At 44.6% G+C, this 26,460-nt stretch overlaps 1 protein-coding gene across 2 annotated transcripts; it reads left to right on the forward strand.

The window, feature by feature from the left end:
• Positions 1-1,849: 1,849 nt before the first annotated feature.
• On the forward strand, positions 1,850-25,878 carry DERL1 (derlin 1). 2 transcript variants are annotated; one of them, NM_205789.1, is given in 8 exon segments: positions 1,850-2,197; positions 11,795-11,906; positions 15,821-15,885; positions 16,897-16,923; positions 17,488-17,583; positions 19,076-19,128; positions 20,567-20,677; positions 23,634-25,437. In NM_205789.1, coding segments are annotated over 8 exon segments (756 nt in total). In that variant the 5' UTR covers positions 1,850-2,044; the 3' UTR covers positions 23,773-25,437.
• The last annotated feature ends 582 nt before the right edge of the window (positions 25,879-26,460 follow it).

A 26,460-nucleotide genomic window follows, 5' to 3' on the forward strand; every position in this document is an offset into this window, starting at 1 on the left:
GATGTATAGGAGGTTTTGCTGAAACAAAGCAGAAATATAAAAGATTAGTACTAATCACAAAAACCAGACATCTCAAGTTAATTGTTTAGTGCTTTTCGATTTACGGGAAGATGCAAGAATCTGGCTCATTGAAATTATACCTTAGATATGCATCTTAACTATTTAGAGCCAGTATTGTGTTTTTCTCCTGGGCGCCCACTATCTGGGTGCGGCAGTGGCTGATGGCTTGATGGCAGGCAATAGTCACTGTTTACTGGAATGGAAGTCAACATTCTTTGTTTACTGACAGGGCAGGGAACATTTTTGTGTGTGTGCAAAGTGGCTATTTTCTCTGCCTGGGAAACTCCTCAGAGTTTTGCTTCGGGGGGCTCAGCTCAAGGGTCACCTCCTGTAAGTTCTCTTTGACCATTTTCATCTAGAGTGGCCATCTCTCAGGAACTTCTCCAGTTGTCCAGTGGTTAAGACTCAGTGTTTCATTTCAGGGGGTTCAGGTTCAGTCCTTGGTTGGGAAACTAAGATCGTATATGCTGCAGGGTGCGGCCAATAATTAATAAAACCTTTGAAAAAAAAAAAACTGCCTTATGATCCAGCAATCCCACTGCTGGGCATACACACTGAGGAAACCAGAAGGGAAAGAGACACGTGTACCCCAATGTTCATCGCAGCACTGTTTATAATAGCCAGGACATGGAAGCAACCTAGATGTCCATCAGCAGATGAATGGATAAGAAAGCTATGGTACATATACACAATGGAGTATTACTCAGCCATTAAAAAGAAAACATTTGAATCAGTTCTAATGAGGTGGATGAAACTGGAGCCTATTATACAGAGTGAAGTAAACCAGAAGGAAAAACACCAATACAGTATAATAACGCATATATATGGAATTTAGAAAGATGGTAACAATAACCCTGTGTACGAGACAGCAAAAGAGACACTGATGTATAGAACAGTCTTACGGACTCTATGGGAGAGGGAGAGGGTGGGAAGATTTGGGAGAATGGCATTGAAACATATAAAATATCATGTATGAAACGAGATGCCAGTCCAGGTTCGATGCACGATACTGGATGCTTGGGGCTAGTGCACTGGGACGACCCAGAGGGATGGTATGGGGAGGGAGGAGGGAGGAGGGTTCAGGATGGGGAACACATGTATACCTGTGGCGGATTCATTTTGATATTTGGCAAAACTAATACAATTATGTAAAGTTTAAAAATAAAAAAAAATTAAAAAAAAAGAAAAAAAATATCAAAAAAAAAAAAAAAAACCCTGAAAAAAAAATTTTTAAAAGTGGTCATCTCTTCCCACACTTCTGCACTCCCACCCTGCCACTGTACCCCCCACTATCCTATTTTATTTTTCTTATCACTCGCTTGTAATTATCTTATTCAATTATTTGCTCATTACCTCCCTATCTTGGTTAGTATGTAAACTCCAGGGGAGAAGGTACAACAGCTCTGATGATTGCATCACCTCCAGGGTCTAGAACCCTATTTGGCACTTAGCAAGCCCTCAACAAACTTCTGTGCGAAACAATGAACAAACGAGGAGCTATGTGGTAGTTTAAGTTCCTCCTTCTCCTTTAAATACCCTCCAAGTAGACCCACCTGGATTATAAATCCGCAGGACGAGGTAGAGGGCGTTTAACCTCGCCATTGGCCGGAATATTTGTCGTTGCTGCTGGCAACCACTGTTCCCCACCAGTCGTGTTGTCGCCCCGGCCCGGCCCCGCCCCTCTCCGCCCCGCCTCCGAGACGCCAAGTTTCTACCCAGTGGTGAAAAACTACGCTTGCCCTTTAAGCGGCGGGGCTTCTAGTCAACTTCGTCGGCGGCCGCCGGAAGGGGAAGTTTCGCTGCCGAACTCTCCCTTGCTGGTCCGAATTCGGTGGCGCCACGTCCGCCGGTCCCCGCCTTCTGCACCGGGGGCTGGGGCGGCTTCCGCCTGGACATTTTCCACTCGCAGAGCAGGCCGCGTCGTGAGGGGGCCGGGACGGGGAGTCGGGCGGCTGTGCGCATCCCGGCCACCGAAGAGGCGAAGATGTCGGACATCGGGGACTGGTTTAGGAGCATCCCGACCATCACGCGCTATTGGTTCGCCGCCACTGTCGCGGTCCCCTTAGTCGGTAAACTCGGTCTTATCAGCCCGGCCTATTTCTTCCTCTGGCCCGAAGCCTTCCTCTATCGCTTCCAGGTACTGACCGACGACCGGGCAAGTGGCGCCTACAGACCCCAGGTGGCCCCGCCGCGGCGGAGCGTAGACTGGCCGGTTGCGGACGCGCGGTGCCTGGTGGGACTTGTAGTGCAGAGGCTCCCGCGGTTTAGGGCGGGGTCCTTTGGTCCGGGGGTCGGGTGGACGGACGGGTGGACTGCTGGCCAAGGGGTCCGAGCGTGGGCCTGGATTGCTGGAGACATGGAGGCTCCACGGTTTGGCCCGGTGGGAAGGGACTGATTTCGTCCTTCTGTTAAGATTGTGCTCCCCGCCCTCTGTGCCCCGAGAAGGCGGCAGTGGGAAAGTAAGACTGATAAGTTGTCGATCTGTGGTACGCCAGTGAGTGGCAGGCTGGGGCCACCTGGAGCACCTGCCCTCCGACCTCGCTCTGTCATCCACGTGGGTGGCATGTGGACGTCGCCTTGCTCAACCACCAGCCGAGTTCTTTTTATGTTAATGGAGTTTCTTCCGAGCAGGAGTGATTTGAAAGTCTGAGGTGCAAAGAGTGAGTCTGTTTATTTGTGTGTCTCCCAAGTCCTTAGTATCTGGCAGTCGTAGTTGAATTTATGAAGGACCTAGTAAAGAGTAAATTGCTCCAGAAATGGAATCTTTTTTTTTTTTTTAAGCATTCAGGAAACAGTCCAGGGTAATATTTCTGGTAAGCGAATATTAGTTTTCTGGAGGTTTATCTTTATTCACCGGATTCTGTGATTTAAATCTTTAATCAGTGCAGGCCTGATACTAAGATCTGACATTAATTTCAACACATTGTTTGGACTGTGGGTAACACTCTCTTGTCTTCTCTCTCTTCCCTGGCTATTTATTAGTTTTCTTTGCTGGTTCCTCATCTTCCTGATCCTTAAATACTGTGGTGTACCCCAGGCCCTCTTTCCTGTATTCTCCCTAGCTGCAGGTGATCTCGTTTAGTTCATGGCTTTAAATCATTTCTACAAGCTGAAGTTTCTCAAATACAAATATACATACTTTCAGTCCAGATCTGTCTCACTTCCAGACTTGTACGCCCAACCATATACTTGAAATGACTACTTAGATGACTAACAGACATCACACACTTAATGTGTCCAACACTATACCCTTTCCCCTAGAAGTAAATAGCAACTCCATTTTTATAGGAGCTCAAGCTAATAGTCATGGAGTCATCTTTGACTTCTCTCACATCCCACAGTCTGTTAGCAAATTCTGTTTACTTTTAACAAATAATCAGAATGCAGTCCCTTTTTATTCTCTGTTGCAAGCCATTATCATACCAGCCTTGTTCCTTTCAGTCTTAACTCTAGACAGTTAGAGTGATCCTTTTAAAACATAAACCCATGTCCTGTCGGTCTTCTGCCCAGATCCTTTTAATGTTTTCTCAACTGATTGAGTAAAGTTCAAGTCCTTTGGCCTGCACGGCCCCCTACTGCCTCTCTGAGCTCATCTCCTACTACTCTTCACCTTGTACATTAGGTTCCACAGTGGGATCTTTCCTGTTTCTTCAGCACCAAACTCCATCCCTCCTCAGGATATTTGCATGTGATGTTTCTCTGCTTGAGTACGATAGACATAGTGTACCTCCTTACCTCCTTCAAGTCTGCCCAAATGCCACCTTATTGACATTTATGATTGCTCTAAAATAGTGCCTCTCCTTCACTCTGTCTCCCTTACCCATAATTTTTCTTGCTGCATATCAGCCCTTGATGTTTGTCAGCCTGCTTCCCTTCAGAGAATAAAACTCCACGAGCACCACTTGTCTTGTGTACCACTGTCTTTGTTACCTGGATCCGTGTTTGGCACATAGCAAGTGCTTACTTATTGGTTGAATGCATGGAACCAGTGCTGGGCACTAGGGGTACAACAGTGAACAGGAAGAAAGTAAGAGAGAGGCATGCGATGGTGACTTTGATAGAGTATTCTAGAAAGGCCTCAGAGAATATATTTGAACTGAAATCTGAAAGATGAGCCAGTTTTGGGAAGATGTGGCTCTGGGGACAGTCTTGCAAGAAGAAGAAATAATAAGTGAAAGGCTTAGAGGCAGGAATTAGAATCAGGAAGAAGACTGAATGGTTAGGACAAAGTCAGTGGGAGGGATGAGGATTAGTAGGGAGGACAGAGAGATAGCCAGGGGTAAATACAATAAAGCAAAGATGGAAAAGTAGGCTGGGGCTTGATCGTATACGGCTTTGTGGTTGAACTTTAATTTGAAGGCACTAGAAAGGCAGAGCCTTTTGAGCAAAGGACTGAAATATTCTCTTGGCTACTCGTTGTGGGGTGAGGGGAGGCCCTAGTGGCTCAACAGTAAAGAATCTGCCTGCAATGCAGGATTTGATCCCTGCATCAGGAAGATTGCCTGGAGAAGGAAGTGGCATCCCATTCCACTATTCTTGCCAGGAATAATCCCATGGACAAAGGAGCCTGGAAGGCAACAGTACCTGGGGTCGCAAGAGAGTCGGACACAACTTAGCGACTAAACAACTCTGTGGGATGGACTTGGTGTTGTGAATGGCGGCAAGGGAGGGCCAGGTAACGGGACTAGAGAGATAAGTCAAGTTAGAATGCAGGAAAGATGGTGATTTGGACCAGGGTGTCTCAGAGATAGAAGTGGATAGATTTGGGAGTTGGAGTGGGCAAGATTGCAGCCTAATGGATGCAAAGGGTGAATGGCTGAAGAAGCAGATCTCGAAGAGGTCACTGTTTTCACAGGAGCAACTGAGTGGCTGGTGGCGCTCTTTTCTGAGATTGGGAATGTTTAGAGAGGCCGAGTTTTGGGGGTGGAGGAGGGTATGATAAAGAGTTATATTTTGGCCATAGTAAGTCTAAAGATCCTGTAGGCATCCGGGTGAAGTTCAGTAAGGCAGTTGGGTATTAGAGTATGATCTGAGTGTGCAGCCAGACTTGCATATTCTTTTCTATTTGTTTTGGTGAAATGTTTGTTGCCTGGGTAAATGCTGTGCACTTTTGCCCAGTGGCATGTTAGGTAATGTGCAGTGGTCATAAATGATCGTAAATAGTAAATGGTCATAAATGAGAAGGGCCTGGTCAAAACTGGCTGTTCAGCTCTCCTTGCAAAACCTTGGTTACATCTGTAGTCAGCTTAGTAAAAGCAAGTCTTTCCTACAGACTGTGCCAAGTCGCTTCAGTTGTGTCCGACTCTTTGCAACCCCATGGACGGTAGCCCACCAGGCTCCTCTTCTGCGTTGGTAGGTGGGTTCTTTACCTGTAGCACCATCTGGGAAGCCCTCTAATAGATTCCAGGTGTATAATGTTAAAAACGGTGAACCGATCAGAAAGGTCATCATTCATGTCACACTTTGCATAGTTCTCCTACCTTCCTTGGGTTATTTCTTGTGGGCTTGTTATCCTGAGAAGGGGGGGAAGCTGTTGGCAGGAGGCAGGACTGTGCACTGACTGCCCAGGTGTGGAGAGACCAGTATCTGTCCTTTCTTTCTGCTGCTCTGACTCCTGCTCTTTCTGAACAAGTTTAGCTTTCAGACCCACCTGGAGGAGCTCATTTCAGCTGAAGCAGTTGAAGGAAAAACCACATCTGAGAGACTGATGGATGGGGGCAAAGAGTGTGTTATGTGCTTTGTGCAAGAGGCTCATTTTTTTTCTTTAAAATCTGCATCTTTGAACAACTTGGGGATGGTCGATTTAAAATTGTGAATTCATGTTGGAAGTGAGAAAGGTTACTTTTCCTCCTCATCCGTGGGTTTCCTGTGAGAAGCTTGTTGATTTGGAACTCTAACATTTGTAATGTTAGTTCCTTAGTTTGGGTAGATGGAAAGGCATAGGTGTGTGTTAAGACTCATTGTACTCTTGTCCACAGTTCTTCATCCTTCACATCTCACACCCATCAGTCAGCTAGTCCACAGGGATGAAATGGCTCCATATTGGTCCCTGATTAACTGGAAGAGAGATGGCAATTTGCTGCTGCCCTTGTGGTTTCTGAAATGTCTTTCAGGGCTCCCTATATGGGGATGTTTCATTTCTTTGGGCAAAATAACATCACCGCCTTACATCTGTGTTGGCTTCTTCCTAGTTTACCTCGTTGAGCCCCCACAGTCATCCTGAGGTCAGTGTTACCCCAGTTGATAGACAGCTGCTGTTTCAGTTTCTATTTTGGTGAGTTTCAGATAGTTCTCTTAACTCCTTTGCATAATATCTACCAAAATACACACTGAAGTATTTAACAAAACATTTTTGAGCGTGATTTCTTTCTAACCAGGCATAGCAAATTATTGTTCCTTTTCTGTGAGAGTAGAAAGACTGTGGATTTCAAGTAGTTCAGTCATGGTCCCCAGGCCTGGCTCAGCCCCCTTGCTAGTGGCATGCCCCCAGGAAAGCTTTTTGTCCTTTTTGAATATCGGTTTCTTCACTGAAAGTGTGTTAGTCTCTCAGTCGTGTCTGACTCTTTGTGACCCCCATGGATTATATAGCCCACCAGGATCCTGGAATCCTGGTGGCAAGGGAATTGCCAGGATATCCTTGCCAGGATTCCCCAGGCAAGAATTCTGGAGTAGATTGCCATGTCCTTCTCCAGGGGATCTTCCCGACCCAGGAATCGAACCTGGGTCTCCCACATTGCAGGCAGATTCTTTACTGTCTGAGCCACCAGGGAAGCCCTCTCTTCACTGAAAGTGGGGATAATTTATAAGTTAACTCTGTTGTCACTCCATTGATTATGACATGCTCCTTTAATATTTTTTGGAAGAGTAGGAAAGTACAAATTACACTAAATGAATGTATTGATTATAAGGCACATCCTAATTTTGGGGAAAAAAATGATTATCTTCAAGTTGAGGAAAAATGTTATCTACTTCATGCCTCTCTTGTATAAAACATGTAAAAATGTTTGTGAAGTGCCCAGTAAATAGTCTGGTGGATAATCGATTAAAAAATAGTGCCTATTTTTATTTATTAGCCAATTCCTGCCTTTGCTGCCTTCTCTCCTTGAGCAGTAATATTCTAATTTTAATTTGTAATTGAAATGTAACTATGTAACTGCTGAATTATTTTCCTGTCCTATTAAAAGCATCGTGACTGGAAATGAGAAGATACGAACTCTCAATTTTTCTTGTTTCCAGGAATAATAAGAACTGGCACCAGCCAAATCGGTGTTCGGGCCTGGTGCCATATTTGCCAGGCTTTTGCTCATGTTATTGCATTTAGCCTGATGACAGCAAGCCTAGCCGCCTGACACCTGAGTGTGTTGGGGAAGCATTATATAGACACATAACTGGGAGGGGAATGAACTTGGTCTGGGGGCTGAGCATAGAAGTAGCTTCAGGGTTTGGATTTAGAACTTTAGTGGCAAGGGTTCTGCTATGTACAGGTTTTAAATCTTTCCTTTGCAGCGCTCTCCACATTACATGGTTCTGCTGTGGTCTGTAGCTAAGGTTACCCATTAGCTCATAGCTTCATTTTTAAACTTTTTGTTGAGTTACAGTATACAGGCAGGATATGTGTGTATATATGGGCTTCCTTGGTGGCTCAGCTGGTAAAAAATCTGCCTGCAATGCGGGAGACCTGGATTCATTCCCTGGGTTGGGAAGATCCCCTGGAGAAGGCAAAGGCTACCCACTCCAGTATTCTGGCCAAGAGAATCCCATGGACTGTATAGTCCATGGGCTTGCAAAGAGTCGGACGCAACTGAACAACTTTGGCTTTCATGTATATGTGTAAAGTAATTGCCTTGTAGCTAGCAACCAGGTCAAGACACAGAATATTGCCAGCATCCCCCAAGACCTTCCTCCTGCTCCCTTCTGGTCACTCTCATCTCCAGGGGTAACTACTGTCTTGACTTTTGATACTGTAGATGGTTTTTGCCAATTTTCTTAACTTGTCCATAAATGAAATTACACAAGTATTTATTTTTGTGTGTCTAGCCTCTTTTCAGCAGTTTGAGAGTCACCCACATTGTTGTGTGTGGTTACAGATTGCTCATTCTTGTATTGTTCCCTTGTGTGAACACACCACCATTTATTTACCCTTTCTTCTGGTAAGAGGGTTTTAGGGGGAATTCTGGCTTTGGCTAGGATGAATAGTGAACACTTCTTGGTGAACATAAGCATACATCTATATCTAGGAGTAGAATTGATGACTCCTAATAGCTAGTCCACAATTGAAATTGAGTGGGTTTCATTTGTTTTTCTTGCCTGTCTAGTATTCCCTTCCCTATCCCCTTTCCCCCGCCTCCGCCCGCCCAAAAAAAAGGAAAAGCTGGAGTTTGCTAATACCAGCATTTGGCACATGGGGCTCTTCTTTCTTACTTACTTGATGACCCATGTAGAATTTTTTTTTTAACTCCAAATCAACCAGTCCTTACTGTTGCAGACAATTTTTTGTTTCTGATAGTATAAAAAAAAAAAAAAACTACCCTAGACTCTGGATGGCATTTGTAATGTTTTCAGTAGCACGTTGGCACGTTGTTTGGGAGATTTTCATTCAAGGATGGTTGAACTAAACACTCATCAGAAGTCGCTGGACCAGTAGCTGACGCTGATGAACAGTGTCTGGTGTTTCTTTGAAGGCCTCTATGCCAGGGAGCACATGGGCTTCTTGCCCCCATTAAGTGGGGAACTCTGGGCATGATACCATGATACCTCAGCTCTAATGAGGGACCTAGCTTTCCTCTTGAAAAGGTGAGTGGTGATGTTTCCTGCCTTGGGGTTTCTGTGGAGTTAAAATAAGATGCTTGCCTGTAAATCCCATGCCCTTTTCACTGCCCCTGGCTGTGTCTTAAGGATCAGGGGATCAGTGCAGGCTTTCTAGGGTCGAAAAAGTGCCTTTACCACTCCCAGCCTTGAAAATAAAGCCATTTCCTTATACTAACTGTCTCCATACCCATTAGAGGAGAGGAGAGCATTTAGTTGGCTATGTTGTTCAATGGGGATTTCAAAAATATATTACATTGTGTCCTTCTGAAATGATGAACTATCTCCTGGTGTTTTCATATTATAATTTTAAAGTAATACAAAGATAATTCCAAGTCCCTTAGGTCAGTGAGAGCACGTATAACTCAAGGGTAAGCTTAATGAACTGGGAAAAAAAGTGCAGTATTTTGACAGTTGCTGATTTCCAAAGCACAGGTGCACACAGTGGCTGAAAATAGTGTTGTGTCGTCAGTGTTGATGAAAAATGTAGTCGGAAAAACCTGGAGGTGTCTTTTCCAAAATCAGGCCTCGAGTAACGTAGAAGAATGTGGGGGTAGATTAAAATGGGAATTTGTAAAAACCAGGTCAGCACGTGTCTTCCAAAAGATATTGTAATGATAGTGGTGCACCCACTTTTTTTTTTTTTTGGTAAAGCACCTTTTTCATCTACTTTCTTAATTGCAAGCTTTGACAAAATCTGTGAGTCAAGGAAGGAGAGAGTCAAAGACAAATGTCACAGGTAGATGAAGATGCAAACTCAAAGGTCTAGACATTTCCAAGGCCCCACGGGTTCCTAGGAGCCAAGGCCACAGCTCTCTTGCTTCTGGTCTTTTACCCCCAGTGTTTTTCTGAAGCAGAGAGTGTGAATTTGTGGGCTTGCTCTCAGTTCATTTGAGGATTCTACAAGCAGTATAGTAGTACTGAACATTTTTACCAATTTTAATTATACCTCGTAATAATGATGTCACTTGTGAGAGGCTTTGTAAAAATAGAGGCTTAGTGTCATAAACTCCCGAGTCTGGCTGTCTGGGACAAACTTTTCTTAGCTCTACCAATTATTAGCTATTGCTTAACCTTTTTTCATCCTGTTGTCTCATCTATAAAATCCACCTCTTGAATTAGGGCATGCACGTGAACATAATAGCACATTATTATTTTTTTTTAAGCCATTGACCAAAATGGATAAAACCAAAGAGGATATCATTCCTCCTTTACCATGGAAACTGTGGCTGAAGAATGATAACATGTAAGCCCTGGCTGAAATCTCTTGTCTTTTCAGATCATTTCCAGGGCTCTTTCTGTCTGACTTCTGTTTCTGTGATAAAATTGTGAATAAACCCAAATGAATTTTAACCTGTGTTGTTTTACTGGTTTAAGCACAAGGTTGCTGGAAAGTGACTTTTCACGGTATGAAAAGTGCATTTTCCCCCACTAGGAATGAAGCTCAGAGGGTTACAGTCCTGTACTTGGAGAATGTGACCTGCCAGCCATGCCTGGCCAGGCCCCACAACGAATGCTCTCTGATCCAGCCACACCCAGATTATTAGCCGTACCCATTCATTTATTGTGCTCTCACAGTTCTTTGAGAGTTTGTACTCATTTTTCTGAGACTAGGGTTCCCTTCCTTGTGCCCACTCTTGCTTCTTTGAACAGGCTCCCCATTATTGAGACCTCCTTGATATAGGGACCCCGTCTTTCATACTCATGCAGTAAGACACACAGCCGTCAAGCCAAAAGCCAGTGTTACGTTGGCTTTTCCAAAAGTCTGGGAAGGCTGCCATCTTCAGCCACTACTATTTGATGTTCTGGAGGTGTTAGCCAGTAAATTAGACAAGAATAAGATACACAATGTTATTTACAGGCTTCCCTGATAGCTCAGTTGGTAAAGAATCTGCCTGCAAGGCAAGAGACCCTGGTTTGATTCCTGGGTTGGGAAGATCTGCTGGAGAACGGATAGGCTACCCTACTCCAGTATTCTTGGGCTTTCCTTGTGGCTCGGCTGGTAAAGAATCTGCCTGTAGTGTGGGAGACCTGGGTTCAATCTCTGGGTTGAGCAGATCCCCTGGAGAAGGGAAAGGCTATCTGCCCTAGTATTCTGGCCTGGAGAATTCCATGGACTTTATAGTCCATGGGTTCACAAAGAGTTGGATATGACTGAGTGACTTTCACTTTCACTCAGAGTTGAGTACTTGGACTGCATTGAGAGCTTGGGGTCTTAACCAGTGGACCACCAGGGAAGTCCTGATACTGTAATTCAATTTTAAAATTTTTATTTATTTATTTTTGGCCACAGTATTCAGAATCTTGGGCTTCCGGTGGCGCTAGTGGTAAAGAACCCGCCTGCTAATTAATGCAGGAGATGTAAGAGGTGCTGGGTTGGGTAGATCCCCTGGAGAAGGGCATGGCACCCCACTCCAGTATTCTTGCCTGGAGAGTCCCATGGACAGAAGAGCCTGGCAGGCTGCAGTCCAGGGGGTCATAAGTGTCAGACACGACTGAAGCTCTTAGTATGCAGTGCACATTTGAAATCTTAGTTCCCCCAACCAGGGATTGGATCCACACCCCCTTCAGTGGAAGCGCAGGTTCTTAACCACTGGACCACCAGGGACGTGGCCTATAATTCATTTATGATGGGCATAGCTGTAAGCCTGATCCTAGTAAGGATTAGCCATGTACTTCTGTTGTATTGTTTTCAATTTGTCTAGAAGTATTTGTTGTTTGTTAAATGATGCCATCTTAACTCCATGGACTTGCAGGTTGATGGGACTGTAGCTGATAAAACTTTTCAGTTGTTTTCTTAAATTATATTGGTGATAGCTCTTATCACTGAGGAGAATGTTTTGCAAGGGTTAATTTTGTTTAGTTAAAAGGAAAAAAAAACCCTCAGCTTAGAGAAACTAACAGCTGTGTTTTATTTTGATCTGGACAGATTTGGAGGCCAATCACTGCCACCTTTTACTTCCCTGTGGGTCCAGGCACTGGATTTCTTTATTTGGTCAATTTATACTTCTTATATCAGTACTCTACTCGACTCGAAACAGGTATGTCACCCCTGGTTTTTTTAAGTGTTGCTTTTGTCTGTTTTGCTAATCCGTGTGTTTATGTAGTGGAGGCATTTTGAGGCAGTTAGCATATAGAAAGAAATGACTCAGGACTTGCCTGGTGGTCCAGTGGTTAGGAGTGAGCGCTTTCATTGCAGGGGACCCAGGTTTAATCCCTGGTCAGGGAACTAAGATCCCACAAGCCACGCAGTATGGCCAAAAAAAAAAAAAAAGAAATGGCCTAATGATGTAAACGTTCAGTAAGTAGTAACTCTGCCAGAACTCTACAAGGCACTTAGATTGTTTGATTTTTAATCCCCACAGGAGCATCATGGGGTGTCGGCAGCAGCGTCACCATTTTATAGGTGACAGAGATACAAGGGCAGAAGTTCCCACATTTTGTTCATATCCTGAGTGGCTAGGTGGTTTACCTCTCACTTATCGTGACATCTCCCTCATTTCTGTCACATGGCAATCCCTGTTTTTTAAGGCACAGTTGGGCTGAAGTGTATACATCTCCTAAATTGGTGTTGAAAAACACTACCTTATTGCAAGTAAAAGCCTAGACTTCTCTGTAAGTGAAACACTCAACTTTTTTTTTTATTATTATTAATTTACTTTAATTGGAGGCTAATTACTTTACAATATTGTGATTTTTGCCATACATTGCATTGACATAAATCAGTCATGAGGAAACACTCAACTTTTAAAAAATATATAGCTAGGATTTATTTATTTTTTGCCATACTGTGTGGCATATGGGATCTTAGTCCCCCAACCAGGGATTGAATCCTGGTCCCCTGCATTGGAAGTGTGGAGTCTTAACCACTGGACTGCCCGGGAAGTCCTGAGAGTCATTTTTAAAAATATACTTATTTATTTCGGCTGTGTTGGGTCTGAGCTGCGGAATGTGGGCTCTCTAGCTGTGGCATGTGGGCTTAGATGCCCCACAGCATGTAAGATCTTAGTTCCCTGACCAGGAATCGAACCCATGTCCCTCGAATTGGAAGGCAAATTCTCAACCACTAGACCCCCAGGGAAGTCCCCCGAGAGGCATTTTTAAAAACAACTTTATTGGCCTATAATTCATATACAGTTCTACCCATTAAGGTGTATAACTCAATGGATGTTCACAGAGCTGTGCAGTCATTGCTGTAATGCGTTTTAGAACATTTCATCACTCTACCCGTTCCCCATTTCTACTCAGTCTCATTTCCCCTGACCCTGCTGCGGCCCTCAGGCAACCACTAACCTGTGTTCTGCTTCTTTAGGTTTGCCTCTTAGGAATTTCTTATAAATGGGATCATATAATCTGCAGTCTTTTGTATGACTGACTTCTTTCACTTAACGTGGTGTTTTCAAGGTTCTTCCGTGTAGTATTTATGATTAGTACTTCATTCCTTTTTTTTTTAATTTTAAAAATAATTAAAAAAAAAAAATTTACCTGGCTGTACTGGGTCTTAGTTGCAGCATTCGAGATCTTTAGTTGTGCCACGTGGGATCTAGCTCTCCAACCGGGGATGGAACTGGAGCTCCCTGCATTAGGAGTGCAGAGTCTTAATTGGGAGTCCAGTCTTCTCTAGACCACGAGGGAAGTCCCTCTTCATTTCTTCTTATTGCCAGGTCAAGATGCTGTCGCATGGATTTACCACATTTCGTTGTTCCATTCATAAGCTGAGGGACATTTGACTTGTTTTCTCTTCTTTGCTGTTATGAATAATGCTATACCAGCATTCATGTAGAGAGGAACTTTTGAGATCTTTCAGTTTAACCCTCTCAATTCACAGACAAGAAAACCATGGTCTGGAGCCGTGGTGACATGCCCCACAGGTCACAAAGCCGTTTGAGAAACATAGCTAGGACTGGAGCCCAGTTTACTGACCCCTGTCTGCCTTCCACCATACAGTTTCAAGATAACATTGCGACAAAATGTTTGCCACCTGCATTTTTTCCTGCTTGGCTATTTTAAGTCTCTAGCAGTGTTGGCTGGTTTATAAGGATTCTGATGTGAAACTAGAAGACTGCAATTTGAGGACCAGTTAATTTGTAAATTTCCAGTTGCAAGCTTGCCAAATAATACAGTACTGTAGTTTATGTAATTACAGCATTTTACATATTCAATCTAAAGAATCCTTAGAAATCACAAAGCCAAAACCACAGAAAAAGCAGCACAGCTGTTACTAGAATTTAGAGATTTTGTGAAGAGTTTCAGCTCTGATACATCATCCTGATCCCCTCCCATTAAGCATCCTTAAAACTGTGGCTAGAGTGTGCCTTTGAGGTGGGGTCGGGGGTGGATAAGGAAAAGAGAAGCGACTTTGGCCTGAAATCTAGTTTCTTTTAGGTAGATTTTCTTTCTGCCTTTCTGATACTTGTTAGGTTGTTATTGTTACTTTATTTTTGTCTGTTTATTGGCTGCGGTGAGTCCTCGTAGCTGCGCTTGGGCTTTCTGTAGTTGTGGCAAGCAGGGGCAACTTCGCTGTGGTGCGTGGACTTCTCACTGCGGTGGCTTCTCTAGGCAGCCCACGGGCCTAGAGCATGTGGGCTCAGTAGTTGTGGCACAGGCTTAGCTGCCCCATGGCATGTGGGATCTTCCCAGACCAGGGATCTAACCAGTGTACCCTGCGGTGGCAGGCAGATTCCTTACTGTTGGATCACAAGGGAAGCCCAAATTTATTGTTTAATTAAAAAATTTTAGGTTTTAAAGGCTGGTTTCCATTTATAGTTATTAGAAAATATTGGCTACATTTCCCACGTTGCACAGAACCCCCTTGAGCCTGTTTTACACCTAGCAGTGTGTGCCTTCTGCCCCTCAGCTTCATATTGCCCCCCACAACTAGTAACCACCAGTTTGTCCTCTGCCTCGGCGAGTCTGCTTCTCTTCTGTTATATTCACTAGTTTCTTACATTTTTTAGCTTGTTAGGATTGTTTTTAAACAGTGGACTTTGTATCATGTCATTGTGATGGGGTGTGGAGGGAAGGGGAAGTGGCCGAGATAGAGGGACCTTGGCCTCATTCGATTCTTTCCTCTGCCCCTCTCCTAGTCTGCCAGTGGGAGGCGTGAGGACCATCCTCAGAAGGGAAAGCGGGGCTGATGTCCATTCTTCGGCCCGTAATAAGACAGAGCCCAGGACGTGGTGTAGCACAAATAACCCTTAACTAGTAGTTAGGCTTCACTCTGCTTCTAAAAGCCAGGTGGCTTTGGTCAGGTAGCTGTACTTCCTCGTCTGTAAAAAGGGGTTATAAGTCTTCTCCTTCTCCCTCACTTGGGGGAGGAGGAGGAAGAATCAAGGCTGCGGAAAGGTGTGGCTTTGCGCTACTCTCCCCACCATCGTTGTCTTTTGCTAGAGTGTGAGCTCCTGGAAGATGGAGACTGAATCGTCTCAGTAAACCCAGTGCCGGACCGAGAGGTAGCGTGTGTGTGTGTGAGTACAGCCTCGTGGGGAGGAGTCACAACGGTAGGCAGTATGGACGTGATTCCTCCCGATAGAGCTTACGGGCAAGTGGGTGAAGAAGGGATGAGCCAGGCAATCACAAATGCGCCTCCATCTCGTGATGGGAGCTGAGAAGGAAAGTCCAGCAAGCAGGCTGTGAGGGGCTTCGCAGTAGCTGTGACCTGACTGTCCTCCCTTTGGATCTCTTCTGGCTCCTGCCAGTTGAGCAGAGCATGTAACGGACTGGAATTCAGTCAAGAGGGCACAGATTAGCCTCGATTCCCAGGTGACTTTCCTCCACGGCTTTACTGCAGACGTGGTTTTAGGCTGTAAAAAAATGTTCTTTTGCTTCCGAGGAGTGATTTAAAAATATTCTCATGTTTTTGCTTCCTCTATAGTTTTTTGAAGTATTTCTCAACATTGAAGTTCCTTTGTTCTGGAATTCCGAACCATGACATTTGACTTATTTTTGTTTCCAGGAGCTTTTGATGGGAGGCCAGCAGACTATTTATTCATGCTCCTCTTCAACTGGATTTGCATCGTGGTATCCTTTCATCTGTTATTTGGGGCCAGAAATAACCAGTTGTTTTTTTTTTCAGGTTTGGGAAATAGGCAGGAATCTGTAGAACATTTCCAGTGGTAGTTATTTGCATCTTTATTTACTGTAGTTAATGATTAAGAATCATTAAATCTTTCCAGTAGCGGTTGTAAATCACATAGTCCCAGAGTGATGCCTTCTCTTGCTGTTGTCTTTGTGGGGTTTTTCCACATTTGGTTGACTTTGATTACCGTCCCCTCTTCTCGTTCCCAGTTCTCTGTGTTCTCGGGTGTGCCAGCTTGTTGACTGCAGCACAAAGAGATTCTGTGCCGTGAGACAGCTTTCGAAAGCTGCGGTCCTTATCAGAAAACTAATTTACAGCCAGCATCCCTTCCTGACTTCAGTGCCGTCCGGTACCTCAGTCCCTCTGTGAGGGCCCGGCGGGCCTCTCTGCTTGCTGTGTATCAGCTGCGGGTGTCAGCAGCTTTGCGGCTTGCAGACCTTCCCAGGTGGTGAGTGCGGCAGAAGGGGCTTGTCGGCTCCAGCCCGGTGCAGAGTTGGGGAGCTAAGAATGGCTCTGGGGCTCAGCGTCCACTGAAACCTGACCAAGAGCCTGAAAAGTGTGGCACTTTGCACGCCCTTTCCCCTCTTCTAAGGGAAGATAAAAAGCTTGTTTTGGACTTCACCTGTGCTGGGGAGCCCTGAATGAGAGTAGAAGCATTAGCTATTTCAGGGGGCACAGGCCCCTCCATCTCCTAATTGCAGTGGCAAGGCACAGAGGACACAGGCGACCAAACTGAATCATGGGCCAAAGCAGTTAATTTCTAGTTTCTTCATCATTGGAGAGTCTAATAGTGTGCTCACAGTGACGGTGATTAGATACCTTTGTGTTCTGGGATGTTTTAAGCAACCTGAACAATAGAGAAGGGTTTTTCCTTCCGGAAACTGGAATGAAATGAACTTTTATTAGGTGTGGAATGCTGTGTTTGTGTCTGATCTTTAACTTGACGAACCAAGATTACTGGCTTAGCAATGGATATGCAGGTAAGTGTCCCTTGAAACTGTTTGCCCTTTAGTATGTTTCAGATTTATTGTTAATGTCCTTCGACAGAAGTTTAAACTTCGAAAGAAGTTTCACTTGTATTACATTGCATTAATTATATGGTATTTTGAAGATTCTAACGTGAGTTACCTAAATCATTACTTTCCTTGCTCATTTCTGGCTTCTTTATTAAGTGTGAACATTGAGAATGATGGTTATCCATTATTTTCTGTGCGTGTACATGGATGTGTATTTTTTAAAAATAGAGAATACACCAAAAGTAAAGCTTTTTGCATATTTTTTTCAAGTAACAGAACTTGACCCTGGTATTTCTGAATCTATCCCAAATAATGTAATTGTATTTTATTAGAGGATTTTAAAGCATGCATTGCATGTTTAAGTAAAAGGGCTGATTTATAATTGTGGTGAGTTGAATTTCTTTTCTGCATTTTGAATAGCCATGTGAGAATTTATTTGGAGGAGAGAGGTTAAAAACAAAAAAGATGGATTCACGCTAAGCCTCTGTTTTTAGCCTTATCTTTACATGTTCACTTCTTTTGTTGCAGTTGCTGATGATTCCTCTGATCATGTCAGTACTTTATGTCTGGGCGCAGCTGAATCGAGACATGATTGTGTCATTTTGGTTTGGAACACGATTTAAGGTACTCTAACCTAGTTGGGAAAATTGCCTTTTCATCTGTCTCTGCAGAGATCTCGCTTTTCCGCCCAGAGGTGTACTTTCTGACATGTCCGGCAGAGGTCACTGCAGAGCAGTAAACCATCAGCAGGCCCCTTCTCCCCTCCTCAGCTCCCCTGGATTTCTTTAGTCAATCCCACCTCCTTTGCTGACCTCACTCTCTCTGGACCTCAGGCCCCTCAGGCATGTGTCCTGAGTGATCTCATGGATGTGAGTGTGGTAGAGGGAGGGAAGGAAGGATACTCAGATGGAGCCCTCCCTTTAAAAATCTCTTCTTAATCATTCCCGTTAGGTATTTTACACTTAAGCTGAAACAGATTGGGTTTTTGCCCCCCCAACACTTCCCTCTGTGCCTCCTCTCACAATTTTCCACCTGTAACATCGTTTTGATTTTCTTCCTCGTGTAAATCCTGCCCATTCTTAATCTGAGTTGGGACTGAACATATTTCTTCCTCTCCTGCCTGGAACTGGTCTTGCCTTTGTCTTCTGAAATATTTTGTGTTCTTCTTACAGTCCTTACCACATTCTGCCTTCAAGTTATTGATATGTAACCCTCTCTTTCCAAGTTTGTGATATTTTTGTAACTTCTTTAGTTCTTAAGTATGATGTCTTGACTCTGTTAAGGGGTGTTAACCTCAAGTAAACAGGCCGCCAGATGTATCTCCAGACAAGACGAGTTTACTGGGGACCGGTAGAGAGCTTCTATAGCCATGGCAAGCCACATCCTAGTCCCTGCAGCCGGTGATAGGAGAGTGCTTTTATAGAGAGAGGAAAAGGAAGTCAAGAGGGCTGTGATAAACAAAGCTTTTCATTGGCTGAATCCTTATAAGGAAAGAAGTCTGTCTTCCTGTTGGGCTCAGCTGTTGAAACAGGACGTGAGAGCTCCCCCTTCTGGTCTCCCAACCCTACTTAATTGAGGTTTCTGTTCATAAATTTTTCACAGGGGCTCAAATGTTGAATGCATCTGGAGAGCTGTCTTATTTAGGAGAGTAATAGTTCAAGGTACTGATGTATAATTTGATAAGAATTCAAAGTAACCGTGAAATACGTAAAAGGAGACTCTAAAACAATGAGCTGTTTTATAGTTGATTGGTAACAATTAGCTGGCTGGAGCCTTCCTGTGAATCTTATTGTGGACCATTTTTTTATTAGCATCCACAGGCCATTCATCTACTTTCTAAAGCTGTTTGTTATAATTCAGCAGGTCCTGTATTGTATCTGAAAACTATGAGCAAAGTACTGTCTCTCCAGTTGCTAACATATGAATAAGTATAATTTTAGATGGGACGTTTCAAGTATACTAGGAGTGATGCTAGATTGAGCTAAGGAATTTCTGCAGTGACTTTTCCAAAGGATGTATAAAAACCCTTGTCAGGACAACCTTACCCAGTTCAGCCCCCTGGCAACTGTATCCTCTGCAGGTGTAGTTATTCATGTTTCTGTATATTCTCTCCTAGGCTTGTTATTTACCTTGGGTTATCCTTGGATTCAACTATATCATTGGAGGCTCGTAAGTGATAGTAGATTTATTTAATTTCAAATTAACCCTTGGAAGACTTCCATTATTCTTTATGTTCCTTCCCTAATCTTTATAACACGTTGAAGATTCTCAGCATTGATGATGCTTTTGAAATAATTTCATTTGGATGTAATCAATTAAAATCGCAGGGCTTTAGGCACATTTAGCACTGAATGGTTTTTTGTTGCTGTTAGTTTGTTGTCATAGGATAGCTTCCATATATGTGTTTTCAAATAAATATTTATTTCTGGATTCACTGTCCAGATTGAGCAAGTATAGACCTAATTTTATCTGAGCTGTCTCCTCTGTGCATAAAATTCATATTTTAATTTTTAAGGCATTTCCAAAACGCCTTGGAAACTGCTCACCAGTCACAAGAATGCACAGATTCTCAGATGGGAAGTTTTGTCAGTGGTTTGATAGTACGAAAGTTTGGGCCAAACGGTCAGATTTCTAGTCTGGAATTAGACCTGAGGCTTAGGAAAACCTTGAAAGGATCCATTCAGAATTTCGGAAGGAGGATTCAAGATGTGGCTCTTCTAAGAACTCCCATTTCTTACACTTCAAAATATTTTTAATGTTTTAAAACAGATTTTGATAGTACTAGTTCTTAACCTGGTGATGTCTTTGCTCTCTGGGGTTCTAACTTCGGCTGCGTATCCCTAGGCAGAAGGGAATGAATTGGGTAAACAGACTCTGTTAGAGCAGAGCAAGTCCTGGGCTTTGGTCTGGGAGCAGTTGTAGAAACTGATGAGTCCCTAACAGGAAGGATGTTGCAGGTGGAGACGGAGAAGGATGTGTAATGGTGAGTGGATCTGTAAAACCTTGAAGTGGCTTATATGTCAGCCATGGGAAAACTGAAGAAGGGCCATGCTTATTTTAGGTTTACAAGGTGAAGCTCAGCTTTCCAGAGTGATCTCTGTGGTGTCCTACAGTCGGGGACACAAGAGGCGAGGGAGACGTGATCCATGGCTCCAGGAACAGGAGGAGCGGACATTTTTCATTCTTCCTTGCTCCTGTGACTCTCTCTTGCCAGCCGTCAAATATACCCCTGTTTTGCAAATACAGTGTTTGTGACTGAAAGCGTTCAGAAGCTTACAACTTCCCCCCACCCCCCCACCCCTTCCTGACGCAGGAAAGTAGCAAAAACAATGTTTTGAGAATGGGCTGGGGCTTGAAAAGATGTCAGAGAGGCAGCTGGCCTTGAAGAGCCCAGACACCATTGGTTCAAGAGGATCGATTTTGCTTCTCATTCAGAATGTGCACGCCCCTCAGACTGCACAAGGGCTCACTGTTGAGCTGTCACAGACTCCCAGGACCAGAAATGAGCTGCCACGAGGGATCTCTTCTCCCTGCTATTAGTTAAAACTTGCTGCGGCTCACTTTACTGCTTGAATGTCTTAAAACTCATCTGGCTCTCTGTTTGCAGGGTCATCAATGAGCTAATTGGAAATCTTGTCGGACATCTTTATTTCTTCCTCATGTTCAGATACCCGATGGACTTGGGAGGGAGGAATTTTCTATCCACACCTCAGTTTTTGTAAGTGCTTCTACCCCGTCTTGTTTGACAGTGCCCACGGTCGTCTGCCTCCCGATAAAGACTCCATGAGGGGTAGGAGTTCCCTCTTTGTCTGATGGGGAAAGGGTGAGCCAGCCAGGGACTTGCCTTGGTCACTCCAAGCTGAGGCCCGCTCTTCTCCTGGAATCTTCTTCTATCTATAAAACCCCGAAATGGCCTGTATGTCAGCCATGGGAAAACTTAAGAAGGGCTGTGTTTATTTTAGGATTGCAAGGTGAAGGTCAGCTTTCTAGAGTGACCTCTGTAGTCTCTTACAGTCAGGGACACAAGAGCCTGAATCCAGGCTCCAGGAGAAGAACAGGGAGCTGTGGGCTCTGTTGAGCGCGCGGGGCGCTCATGTGTGGCTCCAGTATGAGCATTAGGGGGCCAGGGTGACAGAGGTGCCAGTTTTACCCAAGATTTCAGCTGAGGAAGGTGTAAGAGGGTAAGTAGGTCCACCGGTTAGCAGTTTAAAGCATTTGTATATTTAGTATCACAGACCAGAACGTTTTGAGGGCTTCGCAGTGTTACAGTGAGAGGCTGGAGGGCTGTGTCCTGCTGCCTGTCCTGTTAGCAGGGTGTACTTAGGGAGGAGGCTGAGGGCCCATCTTTGATTTGGAGGCAGACTTGGGTCGGAGTCCCATTCCCCTCATCGACCAGTTTGGATATTGGGAAAGTGACTGAGTAAATTCCCCCCAGCTTTCTTTCGAGTCTGTGAGTTGAGGGGTGGCCCCGTCTCGCAGGACGGCCGGAAGTGGGGTTCACCCTCGCCAGCACAGTAGTGGGTGCTCAGTAAACGTAAGCTCTCTCAGCCTCACTCCTGAAGTTGGGGCAGGGTGAGGGGCGGGATTCTGATGCACACTCCCACCCACTCAGAGATGCTGACACACTTAAGTGTGTAAGCAGTGTGACCATCCTGTCAGGGAACCAAATGGCTGTTGGAGACGGGACCAGTAAATCGCCATCTGGTGTCGCAGCCAGCCTGACAGTCTCTCCTGATCTCTGGTCGGGCATATGTGGTGATAGCTTGCACTTAGAAGCTTAAAAAAAAAAAAAAAGTGAAAAAAACCCTTTTCACGTCTTGCTCATTTTAATGTTGTGCAGTTCGCCATTCTTCCAAGGGGCCAATGAGGCCAGTGAAACGTGAGTGCCTCCCCCTGCCCTCACTGTCATAGGCTAGAGGAAGGTATTTGAAAATCCTTCATTGTGAAATATACAGAGAAGTAACACTATTGTTGTGTATGTGTGTCTTTTTCTTCGTTTTTCCCCCCCCTTCATTAAGAGCATGAAAAGAAACTTGTTTCTCGTCTGAGTCTTGAGTTGCCTTCAGGCTAAAAAAAAAACTGATGACCAATCTGCTTTCTAATTATCAAAGGACACAATAACAGCAGGCTTGGATTTTTAATCTAGGTTTATCAAGTCTGATGGCAGATGCATCATTAAAAAAAAACAAAACTTGTTGCTTTGGGGGGCAGCCAAGAGTTATTTTACTTTAAACGGCTGTATTCTGATGTAATGGCTTGGAGACATTTCTCAGTTGTGGGAAACAACATGTATGCGATTCTAGTGGCAAAACCAGCAGCCCACTGGAGCCTGCCTTCCTCATGAGCTTTCCCTGTTGGTGGAAGCCCTTCTGTGAAATTTTGCATAAAGATCAGATGACAAAATGTAGCTCCTTACAGAAGCAGTAACTGCTTTGAAATTATCATAAATCTTTGTTGATTATGTATAATTGGGTATCTTTTTATACTAATTACTTGCATTTAATTTCACTATCTGTTTAAGCAGTGGCGATGGCTTCCATATTGTCTCAGAGTCAGAAGCAAAGCAAGACAGCCCTGGCGTTGCCTTTTTTAAGTCTTCCAATTTATTATATACTTTGGAGGAGTGTTATTTGTGCCAGAACGTTATGAATGTTGGGAAACCAGTGCTTGGAAATACATGTTGATTTAATGATCAAGCTGAATTTGTTTAAAAGGGAAGATGTGAATTATAGAATTCTAAGATGTATCACTGTTTTGCATTCTGCTTAGAAACGTAGACAGGGACTTCCCTAGCAGTCCAGTGGTTAAGAAAACGCACTGCCCTGCAGGCGGCAGGGCTTCGATCCCCAGTTGGGGAGCTAAGGTCCCACTCGCTGAGAGGTAAGGCCAAAAAAATAAAAGGTAGACGGATCCTCTTCCGTTGTTTTTGTTTTTACAAGGCGATTAATTGTCTTTCTGCAGAGGGAACGTACAGCTAACAGGGTTGATGTGTAAAGACACGAGGACTTTGGTCACTAACTGCTGTCGTCTGAATCAAGCGCTCTATGCTATGGGTGGCGGCAGGTGCGGGCTGTGGGACGGGGTGTGAGCTTGAGGCAGGCTGCCTGGGTTTGAATCCTGCTTGTCACTTCAGAAGAGCTCGACTCAATTCTGCCTCAGTTTTCCCATCTATAAAATGGGGTAATAGTAGTACCTGTTGTAGGGCAGTTGTGAAGATGAGATGCGTTTTTAAACAAGCAGTACCCAATGTGAGGGAAATGCCTTATGATAAGGTTGAGCTCCTCAGGCTTCCTGCTGTGGGCAGGTCACCCCTCGTGGTTTGTTTTTGGTGCCAAGTGAAAGTAAAGTTGCTCAGTCACGTCTGACTCTTTGCGACCCCATGGACTGTAGCCTACCAATCTCCTCAATCCATGGAAATGGATCTTCCTCCAGGGGATCTTCCCGACCCAGGGATCGAATCTGTGGCTCCTGCGTTGCAGGTGAATTCTTTACCCACTGAGCCATCAGACAGAGTTAAATGAGACATTGTCCTCAGCCTCTCCGTGGCCACAGATGAACGTAATTCGATGTGACAGATGCCATGGGAACCCCGGGGAGGGAGATAAGGATGGACAACTACGTGGAAATGACTTTGTGGTTTTCTCTCATTTTGTGTCTCGTCCACTCTGCTCCAGGTACCGTTGGCTACCCAGCAGGAGAGGAGGGGTGTCGGGGTTTGGCGTGCCCCCAGCTAGCATGAGGCGAGCGGCTGATCAGAACGGCGGAGGCGGTCGACACAACTGGGGCCAGGGCTTTCGGCTCGGGGACCAGTGAAGGAGCGGCCTCTGCCTGCCCACCAGCCTCTCCACTCAGATGACGTTTCCTCCCAGCTCGGGGTGACCTTCACCACTGAGTTCTAGCTGATGCTGTTGGATCTGACCCACACTGAATGTAGTCTTTCAGAACAAGACAACAGTTTTTTAAATCCTGGGGAAAAAAAAAAGTGTTCCTCGAGTTTCATGATTCTCATTCAAGTCCTTACTGCTAAGAAGAACAAATTATCAACTGTGCAAATTTCAGAACTGGCTGTATTACCATTATTATTAGTATTATTTTTGATGTCTTTTTTTCCTTTTCCATCTGAGTGATGGGTTTTGGCAGGTCCGACTCTGCCGGCAGCAAGCTGGGTGTCTGGCATTGGGTCACCAGACCCCTGTCCACCGGGCTCTTACCTCTTCCTCACACACACGTCTCCTTCCTCCTTTTTCCCTCTCCCACATTCCCAGCTAGAGGAGTCTGCCCGTAAAATGGTTCTGCCTCTGACCAGCTCTTTATTTATTGACCTTTGCCACAGCTTGGCCACAGAGACTTGTTCACAGCATTTTGCAGTGGCAGAACCGTAACCCTAGGGCAGAAGCCAGAGCAGTGGACGAAGAGCTCCCTCGGCCTTTGGAGTTGCCGTGACCTGCTGTCAGTTGTCACCGTTTGCCACCTCATCAGCTATTTTGATTAAAAAAATAAAAGCGCCGCTGAGTCAGCGAGGACTCCAGATCGGTATTAATGGGGCACGAGAGGCCCTGCTAGGTGTTCTTTAATCCCAAGTTAAGCGATCAAAACTAGTGGGGTTGCACCTTTCATAGGGGTAGGCATCTTGTGTAGGGCGCTGTGTGTACCCAGAGTAGTGGGTTTGCATTGTGCTAGAAAATTCCAGCTCACATTGGCCACAGGGAGAAGCTCTTGTGGCATCTGGTCATTAATCCTGCTTTGTTCTCATTCTGGGTATATGTTTATTGAGTGGAGGGGAGAACTTTAAACCCTATTTAAGTTGTCTTTTTTTGGGGGGGATAAACCAGCCCCCCATCTTCACCCCCATGGCCATATGCTTCAGTTAGTTGTGAGGAGGGTGCAGCTCCTTGTATGTAGATCTTATTTCAGGAGGTGTTATAAGCACATCTAAGTGAATCACGTAATTCTGGGTTGTAATGGCTTTAGACACATCTGTGTTTGAAGGGCTTTTTTATTTCGAGTCATGAAGGTACATCAGACCAACTTCAACACCCACAAGTCTTCCCCCCCTCCCCCCCGAAGGTGGGCTTTTTCCATCAGAGCTAGGCTTGTCACCAAATAGTTTTTATTTTGAAGGCTATGATGTTCAGCACAGTTTTCTCATTTTATATTTTTATTCTGAAAGTGAACTGCTTAGGAGCAGTGCTGAGAGGCTGCCATACTCCTAGTCAACTAAAAAGTCTCTGGACGTTGGCCGCGTGGTTCTGTATGGAAGCACTGTGCACTCATAGGATGACTCTGAAGCAGTGATGTGTGTTATTCTAGGAAATGGCGATTTGAAAACATCTCCTCGGTTTTCATGAGGCTTGTTTGCGTGTACCTCTCCATATTTAATTTATATGATAACACAGGAGACGGGGAGAACATGAACCCCAGCTGTCACGTGTTCTGCTGTTGACCTGTGGCCACAATAAAATTTACTTGTGAAATTTTAAAAGCCCTTCTTCCTATTATGTCGCCCTAGCACCCACCAAGCAGGAGTGGAGACTCTGTGTGTGTGTGTGTGTGTGTGTAAGAAGAATCTCATGGTAAGTGAGCTAGTTTCCTGCACACCCTCTCAGCAGCTCAAATGCCCAAGAGCAAGAGTCTTTCTGAAGGTTCCAAGTGTTGTTTAGAATTCTTCAAGGCCAAGTGTTCACTACGTTCTTCCATTCAAGCAAATTTAAGAAGCTGATAATCTTATTAATTTTTGTCTGGATTACCTCGGAATAATTTTTGCCATGCGAGCTATTTGAGATTTGCTTTGGCAAGGCGAGACGTGACAGTGGATTCTCTTTGTGAAAGGGAAAAGAAATCCTGATTTTGTATAGAGATTCTTTTTTTGTAACTAATCTTTTTATTGGCAAAAACTATAAATTAAAATGTACAACCTGATGGTCGTCTGTCTTAAGTTTCCGTATCGCTGCTCTGCTGCCTCTTCTAGATGGGATGTGGTTTATGTAGCCAGTCATCTCTTGGTGTCCAGTGTGTGTTGCTGTGATAGCGACACAGCAAACATTTTTGTAGCTACTTTGGTTCACGTGCTGGAAAATACCTGTAGGATTCATTCTTGGAAGCAGGGTTTATAGGTTTTCATTATAATGAAGCAGGATGGGGCTTCCCTGGTGGCTCATGGTAAAGAGTCTGCCTGCCAGTGTAGAAGACACGGGTTCAATCCCTGATCAGGGAAGATCCCACCTGCCACAGAGCAGCTAAACCCATCCACCACAGTTACTGAGCCTGTGCTCTATAGTGCTGTATAGAGCCCAGGAACCACAACTATTGAACCTTTGTGCTGCAGCTACTGAAAGCTGCGTGTTCTAGAGCCTGTACTCCACAGTAAGAGCAGCCACCATGATGAGACCATGTACTGCAACAAAGAGTAGTCCCTGCTCGCCACAACTAGCGAGAAGTCTGCACAGCAACGAAGACCTAGCAGAGCCATAAATAAAACTACATATAAAAAAGAAACGAAGC

Source organism: Bos taurus, chromosome 14, assembly GCF_002263795.3.
Source record: "Bos taurus isolate L1 Dominette 01449 registration number 42190680 breed Hereford chromosome 14, ARS-UCD2.0, whole genome shotgun sequence".
Taxonomy (NCBI): domain Eukaryota; kingdom Metazoa; phylum Chordata; class Mammalia; order Artiodactyla; family Bovidae; genus Bos; species Bos taurus.

Coding starts and splice junctions, on each gene's coding strand:
- DERL1 (XM_025001438.2), top strand. CDS start 15,856: ATGCTCCTCTTCAACTGGATTTGCATCGTG. Junction 16,924..17,487: donor GCTTAGCAATGGATATGCAG/GTAAGTGTCCCT, acceptor CTTTTGTTGCAG/TTGCTGATGATTCCTCTGAT. Junction 19,129..20,566: donor AACTATATCATTGGAGGCTC/GTAAGTGATAGT, acceptor CTCTGTTTGCAG/GGTCATCAATGAGCTAATTG.